At 42.5% G+C, this 13,354-nt stretch overlaps 1 protein-coding gene across 4 annotated transcripts in view; it reads right to left on the bottom strand.

Moving 5' to 3' along the window:
- The window catches only part of arhgap27l (Rho GTPase activating protein 27, like), a 42,979-nt gene extending 31,443 nt beyond the window's left edge, over window positions 1-11,536 (bottom strand). For all 4 annotated transcript variants that reach the window (XM_053612599.1, XM_053612602.1, XM_053612601.1 and 1 more), the window contains exons 1-2: window positions 11,285-11,536; window positions 296-1,172 (exon numbers count right to left, since the gene is read on the bottom strand). In XM_053612599.1, the coding sequence (XP_053468574.1) occupies window positions 296-1,129 (834 nt within the window). In that variant the 5' untranslated portion in view covers window positions 1,130-1,172; window positions 11,285-11,536. The remainder of the gene's footprint in view (window positions 1-295; window positions 1,173-11,284) is intronic.
- Between the last annotated feature and the right edge of the window lie 1,818 nt (window positions 11,537-13,354).

The raw sequence follows: 13,354 nt of genomic DNA, 5'->3' as shown, positions 1-13,354 counted from the left end.
ATTGTATAACAAACTTGTATCAACTCGACTAAATGATGGACGTCATCACAACACACACCATACACACTGCAAACACACAATGTCTACACAAAGACACCAAGACTTTCAGGTTTTTATATAGAGACAAAGAAGAAAAATGCTACTCAAAACAAAAGACAGAAAGAAAGCTTTAACCTCTGTATCACAGGAACCGTGGACAGAACTGCTAAACTTTCATACACAAACCTCACTCCAAACAGGAAAAAATAACAATGTGTGTGTGTGTGTGTGTGTGTGTGTGTGTTTTAGTTATTACCTTTCCCTGCAGTGCAGATGAGGGTGGACTCTGAGGAGGGTCATGCTGAGCAGCAGGTTCTGTCTTCACCAAATCATCCAGGTTCAAATCCGATATGGTTTCATAAATGTTCTCCGAGTCCGAGGAAGGCGTCTGCACCGGGCTGGACTCCTCCTCTGGCTCGATGAGCGGCTCAGGCTTTATCAGCAGCCCCTGAGGCCTGGTGTCGATCAGGTTCTTGAGTACCGGTGGCTCCACAGGTTTGGCCTGGCGAAGCAGCAATTCAGCGGGGCTCAGGCTCGGCGCACGAGGCTTCTGTGATGCCTCCTGGGAGGCCAATAAAAAGTTTGCCGCGAGACTGAGTCTCTTGTGCTTCGCCGCTACCGAAATCGAGACTGGCTGTAGGGAAATGACGGGGTCTGCTAAACCTCCGTACATGTATGACGGAGGCTCGTGCATGTCCAATGGGACACCGAACGTGGACATGCGGTTCTCTGTCTTGCGATGGTTTCCTGGAGAGCGTGTCCTGATGGTTACCTCATTGGACTTGGTCTTCTCTACGAGGTCAGAAACACTGGGAGGCGTTGGCTTGGGGGCAGGGGCATCAACAAAGTCAAGCGGCGAAGGAAAACTAGACGGTAGCTCTTTCACGTATTTGGCAGGGATGTAGAAAGGCTTGGTGCTCTCGTCTTTGCGTACGTGCCACCAGTGGTCGTTGGTCTTGGCCAGGAGTGTGTACCTCTCATTGGGTTTGATGGACACCCTGCAGCCATCTTGGTTCTCGTACTCGTACCCGAACTCAACCAGCACCAGGCCCATGCACGGCTTCGCCATCTTCCCAGTCTCGCCCATCATGTGCGGAGGTCACGCTGGGGTCACGAACTTGAGCAAGGCTCCCCTGAAGGACAATGACAAATCAGGAGAGCATTAGAGAAGGTCTGGAGAAACAAGACACACTCCGTCTCACATTCTCGCATTTAAGACTGAAGGATAAAATCAACAGCAGATTATAACCGAGCTCACGAATGAAAATTCTGTACAGGAGGTCTCTCAAAAAGTCATTTCCGATCAGCATGGGAGGAGGGATTAGAGTGAGGATACCACTGCACCAAAAGGATAAAGAGAAGCAGGGAATTTTATCATTCCTTTGTATTCAATTACTGGACTTCCGGAGGACTAAACTCTGTGTTGATTCTGGACCAAATTTCTCAAATGGACTGTATATCCTTCTGAAAACCACAGACTTTCCCATGTTCCTCTCCGTCATTTACGCATTACATACCACAGCGCTGCTAAATTCTGGATTCTGATTGGTCAGAAGGTGCTGATTAATTCTCTATAACAGCTCTGACAGCAGTGCAGCTTCACATCACAGGTTTATACGAATGCGCCCGTTCTCATACGCTATCGTTTCTATAGCGACGGCTCATTCGCGCTCGGGGACGAGCAGATTTTTTTTTAAGTAGTATGTGTAGTTATCGATACGGTGAAGTTTTCTGTAAGGAGATGTTTATTTATGTAACATTTATGGAAGGAGTCTCCAGTCTCAGCACTGTGTAATAGTCGGAGGGAAGGCTGTAGCTGAACGAACGTGTTTCGTGGACGTTCCACAACATGAAACGTAACTATAAACGGATAAAAGTACAATGATTTGTTTTTTAATCAACGAGAAATTGTCATCCGTAACGAATAAACCAGTGCGTGTGGCGCTGCTATGGGAAAACAATCGACGTTGGGATGGTAACAGTAACCCCGTCACTGATTACTTCACTATAACAGCACCACACACGGCGGTTTCTTCCTTACCTACAGCACTTATTTACAGATTCCACTGCAAGTCCAACACACGGAGTGTCTAAAATCAGCTGATATACAGTATTATATTGCCATTTAATGCAACATGAAATCATTAAGATAACGTTAAAGAACACTTCAGTAATAAATATGGCCATGAAAAATAGGTCTATCTTTATACCAGCTTCTATTCAGAGCCTCCTTATCTACCTGACGAGATGTTTACGGAAGGTGCGGTAAATAAAAATATATATAGTTCTACAAACATTTTGGTGTTTATTTGAACATTATTTTTATATTTAGGCAGAAAACCCATCGTCATGTTGTTGCCAGCAACATCCGATATCCTGCCTACTGACTGTTCCTGTATCAGATACTAGATATAAATCAAATAAAACCTCAGAAAAGAAAACACTGACATTTTCTTTCAAGCACGACACATACGGAGTTTTAGGGCGGTGTCAGAAGAGCGTCTCAGACTTTGATTCGTCCTCAGAGTGTGCAGGAGTGCCGTCCTTTCTGCCATTACATTATAATATGATTCATTAAGATGATATTTTGCGATGAATCAGGGCCACACCCTCACGGTTCCAAATATTAACACTGTTCTTACACAGGAGGGTTTTTAAAGAGAATCGCTGAAAAAACTAAACAAAACAAAACAAAACAAAACAAAACAAAACAGTCCAACAGTGATTAACTCATGAGTTCTCTCCCGGCTGGTTTCTTCATATCCACACACCAGAGCTGGGGGACGTGATGATATAACATTGATAAATTGGGATAAATTATGTCGCAATAGACTTTTCTAGAATAATGGAGGTTTTGTCTGTAATTTTATAATAATTATAAACGGATGGAAGGTGCTGAATAGATTTCGTTTTTTTTTTTGTTACAGTTTCATTCAGTATTTAGTTTCCTCTCATACTGTCGAGCACTATGATGCTATAAATGCTCCTATTGTAGCATCTTTAGGAAATGTTTATTCTTGAAGTGTTTGTTTCTGCGTTGTGTTCTACAGTGTGCCCCCCCACACACACACACACATACCTCAATTACACTTTTAAATAAACACTAAAAACTGTGTGAACACACCCCTTGAGTCCACAATTAATATTTAACCTGAGGAATGCATAAAAGGCAGCTGTGTGGGAATGTTCTCATGGGTACAGAGCTCCGTGGTGGTGGTTTGGCGGTTAAAGCTCTGGGTTATTGATCAGAAGGGCGGGGGTTCACGTTCCAGCACTGCCAATTTATCACTTATCACTGTCGGGCCCTTGAGCAAGGCCCTTAACCCTCTCTGCTCCAGGGGTGCTGTATCATGGCTGACCCTGCACTCTGACCCCAACTTCCTAACATGCTGGGGTATGCAAAGGAAAGAATTTCACTGTGCTTTAATATATACCGGACCAATAAAGACTCATTATCATTATCATAAACATGATCACTTGTATGTGGTTTGCGGCACAATGTCTCTGAGATATATTTAGCCGTATTAAAATAAAAATGTTTTGAAATGAAATATTTTCCACAAACATGTTTACATTTCTAGATGGAGGTTTCAGTGCCCCCTGTAACAGATTCTGGTTTCGCTACTAGATGAATTACATGGACACTGATTTGCTGAGAAGATGTTTTGTTAATCTTTTTTCTTCACAGTTATCATTATTTCACATTTGCATGCTGATTGTATCTACAGGAAACGTGGTGCTGTCAAAGAACACTGACTTCACACTGGGCTTTTCTGAGTTAGTTCTATACTCTGTGTGTGTGTGTGTGTGTATGTTTATAGTATATATTATATATCTGTAATATAGGTTACAGCAGCACTCTTACCAGTCCTAGCCAATATCAGCTAGCTAACTAGCCTAGCATGCGCTCTACTGTACATTCAATTTATTATTCTCAGTTATGCAGATGAAATAAAGATTGGTGTAACTCTGTGATGAGGAGGTTGTGTTTCTCTTTGCTGTAGCTTTAGAGGCAAAAAAAATTTCAAGAGAATTTGAGCCGCTTGTGTGCCTTTAAAGTACACAGCTACGCTTAAAGAGGGACGTCGCATCATGTACTTATTTTCCATTCAGCAGGTCATAAATCTCCTCGTATTCACTCACTAATGAGACTCACTTTTCCACCAGGACTTTGCAATCCATGTTTGTTTTTTTCTCGATTGATCCAAAACTTGCCCTTGCCCCAGAAATGGTTTTGGGGGAAAATAAGAACAACAACAAACTTCCAATCCCCGGCTTGTATGAGTGTGCATACACACTTTTATAATTGGGAATGTGGCAGTGTTCAGAATCAACCAATCACATTCAAACTCATGTTAAATACTAATTAGTGTACGCCTGCCATCAATTAAAGTGACTGATTAACCCCAAATAAAGTCCAGCTGGTCCTATAGGATTTTCTTGACATCTTCTTGGTAACATCTAACTGGAAAAGCCACGGGCTGCAAAGAGCTTACAAAGCAGGTACTGGATCTCTTTGTTGAAAAATATCAGGAGAGGGTTACAAAAAATTTTCAAGGCATTGGATATACCATGGAACACTGGAAAGACAATAATCAACAAGTGGAGAAAATATGGCATGACAGGGACACTACTAGGAGCAGGACGTCCCTCTAAGATTGATGAGAAGATCGGGAGAAAACTGGTCAGGGACGCTGCCAAGAGGCCTACAGCAACATTACAAGAATTTCAGCAATTCTAGCAGGTGCTTGTTGTTCCCTACATGTGATGATAAATTCTTCATATCTCTGTGCTGTGGGGTAGGGTGGCAAGAAGCCTTTTTTAACCACAAAATAAAAAATAAAAAAATACACTCAATCTCCCAAAACAATGTGGAATAATGTGTCCTGGTCTGATGAGACCAAAGTTGAACTTTTTGGTTATAATACCAAAAGATATATTTGGCACAAAAACAACGCAGTACATCACCAGAAGAACACCATCCCCATGGGGAAGCATGGAGGTGGCAGCATCGTACTTTGGGGCTGTTTTTCTTCAGCTGGAACTGGGGCTTTAATCAGGGTGGAGGGAATAATGAATAGCTCTAAATACCAGTCAATTTTGGCACAAAACCTTAAGGCTTCTGCTAAAACACTTAAGATGAAGAGGAATTTCATCGTTCAACATGGCAACAACCCAAAATAAACCTCCAGATCGACAAAGGAACGGCTTCACCAAAACAAGTTCAAAGTTTTGGAATGGCCCAGCCAGAGTCCAGACCTAAATCCAATCAAAGATCTGTGTGGTGACCTGAAGAGGGCTGTGCACAGGAAACGCCCAGCTAATCTGACAGAGTTTTTTGCAAGGAAGAATGACAAAATATTGCTAAGTCAAGACTTGACAAACTGATTGACTCTTACCCAAAAAGACTGAATGCTGTGATAAAATCTAAAGGTGTTTCAACTAGGTATTAGTTTAGGGGTGTGCACACTTATGCACCCAGGTTATTGTACATTTTTTGTTTTTATTTTTTGCCTAAAATAAACACCTCCAGGGTCGGGGGTTCGATTCCCACCGTGGCCTTGTGTGTGCGGAGTTCGCATGTTCTCCCCGTGCTGCGGGGGTTTCCTCCGGGTACTCCGGTTTCCTCCCCCAGTCCAAAGACATGCATGGTAGGCTGATTGGCGTGTCCAAAGTGTCCGTAGTGTATGAATGGGTGTGTGAGTGTGTATGTGATTGTGCCCTATGATGGATTGGCACCCTGTCCAGGGTGTACCCCGCCTTGTGCCCCATGCTCCCTGGGATAGGCTCCAGGTTCCCCGCGACCCTGAAGGATAAGCGCTATAGAAGATGGATGGATGGATGATTCTTATTGTTTTTCAGTTTAATTAATAAGTTAAAATATTACAATAAAGGTAGAAATGTTCTGACATGATTTATCTTGTTTTTTACATCACAAAAGCCTGCCATTTTAACAGAGGTGTGTAGACTTTTTTTTTAATCTCCACTGTATATGATGCAATGCATGAGAAAATGGGAAATATTTACTAGTTGTCAAGATCTTAGATAATCAGCAATGTTTCTTTAATTAAAGGCTGGGAACCATTGAAAAATGTCCTTCACAAACATGTTGGCGAATGATAATGAATGAAGGCTTGTAGCGACCACTCCGCATTTTGAGAAGTTAAATGTCTTTCTGCTGGTCAATGTGGCTACAACTGTATCTAATTAATAGAGAAAATGCATCAGCATAAGGTTTTATTTTACCCACGTGTTTCCAAAAAGTATGTCAATGAACAGCCATTGATTCAGCAGACCTGAACACAATGGCTTCTCAGCAGTGTTTCCTTAACTGTTTCCTCCGTTTGAGCTTCTCTCCAAACTCTGTTTTTCTTTCTATGCCCGACATCTGCGTCATTTGAATTTTTGGTTTTTGTGGTGACCTACTAAGCAGACTTCCTCCACCCGTTATGTCTAGTATGCAAAAAGGAGGGCAGGAAGCTACCCTAGTTGTGCTACCCTCAGCAACACGCATGCTAGTAACCTGGCACAGAAAGAAAACACTGTCCCACTTTTTGGGAGATTAGCTTCTCTAATAGTGGCTATGTGTTGAGAAATCTCTTCCTAGAATAGGAAGCAAAACAAAGCATTACACAGAATAGACACAACAGGAAGTTCCATCACTGCCTTGTCCTCACCGTGGAGCTTGCTGCACACCTCTGCAGTTCCTCAGCAGTTCCCCCTTAATGTTAGTGTAATACTGACTTTCCTCTGCGTGGCATTAAAGATGGAGCTTTACTTCAAGCTCTCGGTTCTCCAGGGGGCTTTTTATGTCAGGACTAACGTACAAACCAGACCTCGCAGTGATGGGACTCGATGTTCCTGACTGCTTTAACAGATCAGCAGCAGCCCCCAGCTTTCTCAAAGCACATCTGTTACAATTTTCCAGATAAAGTATTTTGTGTTATTATTCTGTTAATAATGCTTAAGTTGTGTAAACGACCGGAGGTTGTAATTCTCTATCTGATAAAACTGACCATGGTAAACGCATTAGGAACAGATTTATCTGAGGGGATCGCTAAGATGTCTTGGTAAACCTTAGGTTCGACTCTACGTTCACACAAAGCAACAGGCGATCGTTCATTTTCTGAGTGACACGGACCACAATTTCAGCAGCAAGTGATATGCGAGTTGAGATTTTCTCTCCGCTATGCAAATTAGATAAGCCACAAATCCAAACGATCGGCTCAAGTGATTCCTATGGCACGTGTGGTCCAACTTTTCTTCAGTTCCCTGTATACCGCTTTACTTCCTACCAGCAGTTAGCTACCATTAACTGTGTGAAGCACAAAAGTGGTTTCATCTTCATCCTGTCATATACACAACCTCTTATTAAATGTGTATATAGGCATTAAGAAGAAAAATAAAGCTTGGAAGGAAGTAGAAGAGATCGCTGGTGCCAAGCACCAATTGTTGTAAATTCAACAACCGATTTGACACTGATTAGCGTGTTATTTAACTAGTTAGCTTTTAAATATATATGACTAATACCATTTCTCATCAGAAGTTTAAAAAAAAAAAAAACAAACACTGGACGGGCCACGCCCACAGGTGACAACATTAGCAGATGCTACACACCTACGAAAGGCAAACTACATGAGATCATCAACATGAGGGAGTCACCTGCTAGAGTGAACGTACGGTTATTGATCATATTTATACCAGACTAGCGATGTCCCTGACCACTTTAACAACTCAGAAGTGGCCCCAAGCTTCTGGAGGAAAAAAAAAAAAAAAAAAACTTTTGTTAGACTCTGCAATGTGTAGCTACACGAACGCTAACGCAGGTGACTGACAGAGCCTGGATCATTCCCAAATGCAAGGAAATGCCAAATGTCTAAAAGTAGGAACACCTCAAAACCGCACATGAACAAAGCTAGCAATTTTATTAGCCTATTTGTTGCTATGCTAGTTTAACAAGCTCTCTATATAGCATCTTAAAAGAATACGACCCTTATTTTAAAGTAATTAAACTAGATACACAAAGTGTGTCGTTTTGGAGCCTAACGTCTGCAGTTAAAATTGGTCGGGAAAATTATTATTATTATCATTTTATATATTTATTTTCCTCCTCCAGCCGCTAGAATTGCCATTGTGCACTTCTTATAATTCTCAGGCAGACAAAAACAGAAACTTTATCTGAGCAGGTCTCTGAAGTTGTCTGCTTCTGATTATAATCAGGTTCTGATTGTAATCGTTAAATAAAAAGAGCAGGCAGAAAGAGGACAGGACTAGCAGTCCGTCACTGGAGAAACGGAGTGATAAGAAGAGTCATGGAGAAAACTGGATGTACACTATGTGTAGTGTAACAGAGTGGGATCGTGTGAGAGCGAGCGAGGACATGGCTATGAATCAACGATCTTGTGATCACGACTGCCACACGCCACAGTCGGGCCACAAAAATGCTCAAAAGAGAACGGGATTGTTTACACGCGTCACCCTGTGAGGATAACGGAGGTGAACGAGCGGCAGGTTGAAGTAGAGCAGGGATAGTCGACTAAAATATATGACCTAACATTTATCGCTTCCAACAATCTGGACAAGCGACTAGCATGACTGAATGGCGACAACAGTTACCTTTTAATGCACCAGTCTTACGTTAATAAGACAGAAAGATGGAGCTTGTCACGTTACTGAGAAACTGCAAAGGGTGAACTCATTTGTCCTGAAGATTGTGACAGCTTTACCTCTGACTGTCGCAAAGCGCTGGCGCTGGAGACTCCTTCCATAAACGTTACATAAACAAACATCTCCTTACAAAGAAATTCACCATATCAACGATTAATCATGTTCAAATCCACACATTGAATCCTTTAGGAACTATAACCTAGTGCATACTGTAGAACGAGCGCATTTATATAAACCTGTGATCTGTCAGAGCTGCTGTTAAAGACAATGAATCAACACGTTCGGACCAATCAGAATCCAGAATTCAGCAGCTCTGTGGCGTAATTTTACACAATAAAATGAGAGTGTTAGACTGAAAAGAAATACTTTAAGGACTTTTTTGGACTTTTAACTAAGTAGAAAATCGTTCTCTCCGACACACACACAGATCTGGTGTAACTATGCCTTGCAAATAATCTCATCTCATTCTCACAGCCTGCCCCAACATGCCTGTGACGGTGCGGAGAGACGCAAGGGCCGCCCCTGAGCTCAGCAAAAAGCAGGTCACAAAACACAGAGGTGTTTTTTCCCTGCTGAGGGAGAGAATAAAAGTGCAAACAACATCCACCTCTAACCCGACGGGGGAGGAGTCGGGTGCAGTGACGGCTCTGCGGCCTGCCATAGGAACTCTGGAGTGTTATCTGGAGAAGGAGTGGCGAAGGGGAGCTGCTGCTGTCACACCGGCTGAGCAGCAACAACCTGATGCGACTTCACGGCAGCACAATACCCCCAGCCAAGGCCTTGTTCCTGTTTGTGCGTGTTGTTTAACACACACTTATGTACAGTAGAAACCTGTTGGACTGCTTTTCTAGTTCTCAGGTAATTATCCTTCCTACTGGAGGATGAACAGCAGGGCAGGAATGACAGCCATGCGGTGCTCGGGTATGATTCATCAAGTTGAAGCAAGTTTGCCCAGAAAACAAAATCTCCTCGGTATCTGCAGGCGGAGGTGGTGGAGGAGAGCGAGGGAACACCCTCCTACAGAAAAGCGCCACAGTCAGAAGAGAACAATTGGAGGAGGCCGTTTCCATTCAGCCCATGTTTAAACACGGAAATCTCTTCTTTTCCTCTCTGTGACCTCGCCACGCCGTGTCTGCAGGATGTCCACTCCGGAGGAGATAAAATAGAGCTGCGAGCCACGTTTTTCATGATTCATACCCATTTCCCAGGCCAGTTTAGCCCAGGCCAGGGTTGCATGGAGCAACGGGAAGGTTGGGCTTTAGATCCTATACGATGGACGGAAACATTTACACTGACTTTTGATGGCATTTGGCAGACGCCCTTATCCAGAGCGACTTACATTTATCTCATTTATACATCTGAGCAGTTGAGGGTTAAGGGCCTCGCTCAAGGGCCCAACAGTGACAGCTTGGGATTTGAACTCACGATCTTCTGATCAGTAATTGGAACCACTGAGCTACCACTGAGCTACCACTGCCCCACTAGAAACCTTTCCAATGAGCTCTCATGGAGGAAAAAAACCTGGTTTCTATGATTATATAAAAACACACCTGACTCCACCTCTTCCTCTCACCTGCTAAGGAGCCAGGAGAACGTTCTAGCATGCTGCATTCGACATCAGTCCAAACAGCTTAAACACAAACATTTCAGGTTGATTTGGAGCTTGAAGGAGGGCTGAGGCTTGGGCAGAGAGACACGGTGTTTGCGAGCGAGTGGAATGTGGCTTGCTTTTGCAGGCCTGCGGTGTTCCGCCCTCGATCCACACCCACCTCGGCTCCACTAACTCTGGAATGCGACATACTCATGAGCACAGTTTCAGCCTACACACGACCACGCTCCACAAAAAAAAGCACACCAAAACACCACACTACTCAAAACAAACCCTCACGCACTACTCCTGTCCAAGACGAGACCAGTCTACACTACACACCATGACAATAAAGCGAACTCCCGATATCAGATATGTCCGTGAAGGTCGTTTTGAAATATCTGGTAGCGGTAAGGTGAGGAAAGTGAACAGGTTTTCTTACAATTCAATTACAATTGAAATTCAATTTGGTGAACATAAACCTCTACACCTGCTATTAGCTATCGAGGGGTTCCGAGTTCACCAACCTGTCCCATAAAAACACCACCGACGGACAGGTATTAACAACTGTATACATTTTACACTTATGGTGATACCTGTTTTGTTTTGTGTTTTTGTTTTTTTTTTTTTCAGGGGGGTGGGGGGTTTACACAACATTTAAACATTAGGTTTTATATAAAGTTATATATAAGAATATTCATTCCTGACATTTGTGTGTAAAGTTCAAATGTTGTGGCTTCTGTCTTGAAGATTTAGAAGAAACAGTACGATGAAAGTCATCTGAAAGAGATATGTTTGCCCACGTACGTGCTCAAAGTACAGGAAAGAATTGCTTGTTTGTTTGGATCTTCTTATTCAAAAGTGTTTCAAACACATGACCGTGTCTAATAAACGTCAAAAATGACACAAAGCGAGACAGAAAGATCGGCTAAGAATAAATCACACAGGATAGAAGAAAAAGGAAGTGTGTATGAGTAGTTGAAAGTTTACCTGCTGGAACTCGATTGCAGCACCATCCTAACCGTACATGCTCACGAGCTCTTCAACAAGTTCAGCAAAAACACACACAGGTATCTGTGTTCCTCTGTTTCTTTCCTCTTCTCTTTCAACTCCTTTTGCCTTTCAAGTGCTGTGTCCCTCTCTGCTTCACAGCTTTATCCGTCCACCTGGGGCTCAAAGTTCCACTGCTGGTGAGTGTGGGTGTGTGTGTGAGTGTGTGTGAGTGTGTGAGTGAGTGAGAGAGAGAGAGAGAGAGAGAGAGAGAGTGTGTACTAGAACTTTGTGCCGTTTTCAGCCTGCCTCCTCAGTCTGCACTCATTTCCTGTTCCACAACACAGAGCACACATCACATCGACAGAAGAGAGAGAGAGAGAGAGAGAGAGAGAGAGGAAGAGAAATAAAGAGAGAGACAAAAATGAGAGAGAGAAGTGTAAAGTTATGCAGTTTAGTGAACTATAAAAATCTATATTATTTATTGACTGTATTTATCTTCATTGTGCTGTAGAATGGGTATGTATTTTGCACTTTTTTGCATACATAAAAAAAAATAAATAATGGATTCACATGCAAACATTGGCACTTAGCAACAGTGAGTGTTACCATCGTCACTTTACTCAGAAGAGGAAATCCATCGTCGCTGGAGAAAACACAATGCTCACACATTTATGAGGGAAAGTTGGAATGCATGAGAGTCATGAATAAGTTTGGGTTTGATGATGATGATGATTATGGTGATTATGATGATGCATTGTTCTTCCGTCAAAACATGTGACTAGTGAGTTATTCACACACTGATTTAAAAAAACAAAACAAGACAAAAACAATGATCAGCTTGCTTTCCCGACATTTTCTCGTTCTTTTCCGAAATGATCGTGTTGTTTTGTTAAATGAGCAACTGATGCTTTGTAAGGGAAAATATCATTTTTGGGATGTTTATGATCCTTAGACATCAGTGGATTGTATATGTTTGGGACAAAATTGTTGGCTGTCACCACTTTTTTAAACAAAAAAACCCTAAAAGTTCTGTCAGGAAACTCATCAAACCAAAGGAACCCATCAGATGTTCCTGTGGATGAATTTAGAAAACAGCTGAAAACGTCTAAAACTCAGTGAATGTCATGCTGGGGTCAAACTGTTGCATAGCGACGTGCCCGAGTGAAATGAAGACCAGTACAGTGGCCCTTAAGTACAAAACACATAAAGCACAAACGCAACAGCACATCGGAAACACACCGTAACGAATGTGAAAACGCAGCAGCAAAACCAAAAACACGTGAACATTAACTCAAAACGGAAAGGGGAGGGTTTTATTGAACATCACACGCTTGTCACTGATTGGCTGTTAAAATGCTAGAACTTTATTAGTGGTAGCTCAGCACACTGCAGATTTCACCATGTGAAGCTTTTCCCAGGTCACCACAGATATACTGTATTTTCACCGAGGGTTCATTATTACAAGGGTTAGTTTTTGACAATCAGCAGTGTTAATTACTCGCTCTAATTACAGCATGCGTTGTTGTAAAGACTGCCGTTCGCAACGCCACTAAACTGCAATCTTTAACGTTTTCCAGGAGACCCCGTGTGGTTTCTAATAATAACCTGTGGTGGTTGAATCACAGCCGTTTGGGCTCTGGTGGCTTTTCCCCTCCCTGCAGTTACCCAAACCCTGCGCCTGCGACCGAGTGAGGCAGATTCCTACAAAGGCTTTCTCCTTGATGTGCTATGGAGGAGTGTCTTTACCACTAAAACCATAAAAAAAGACTGCACACACCCCACCCAGCCAAAATAAAAACACACAGTTCTGAATGGACTCTGTACTCTCTGTTCTGTTGACATTCGGTCGAAATGTAGAAACATCAGTCTGATGGAGATCAGCAAACACACCAACAATTTGTTTGAACTAAATCTTCAAAAAGAGGCTTAGATTGAAATGTTACAAAACTAATCATGATTATTATATTTAATTTAGCATCCTGGGTTTCGTACACGTTAATTGGATGCTGGTTTAAAAAAAATCTCCAAGGTTATTCAGAATACGACCCAAATTTAGGAACGTTACAT

This window comes from Ictalurus furcatus, chromosome 24 (assembly GCF_023375685.1).
Source record: "Ictalurus furcatus strain D&B chromosome 24, Billie_1.0, whole genome shotgun sequence".
NCBI classification, from domain to species: Eukaryota; Metazoa; Chordata; class Actinopteri; order Siluriformes; family Ictaluridae; genus Ictalurus; species Ictalurus furcatus.
This window is presented reverse-complemented; position numbering and strand designations above follow the sequence as displayed.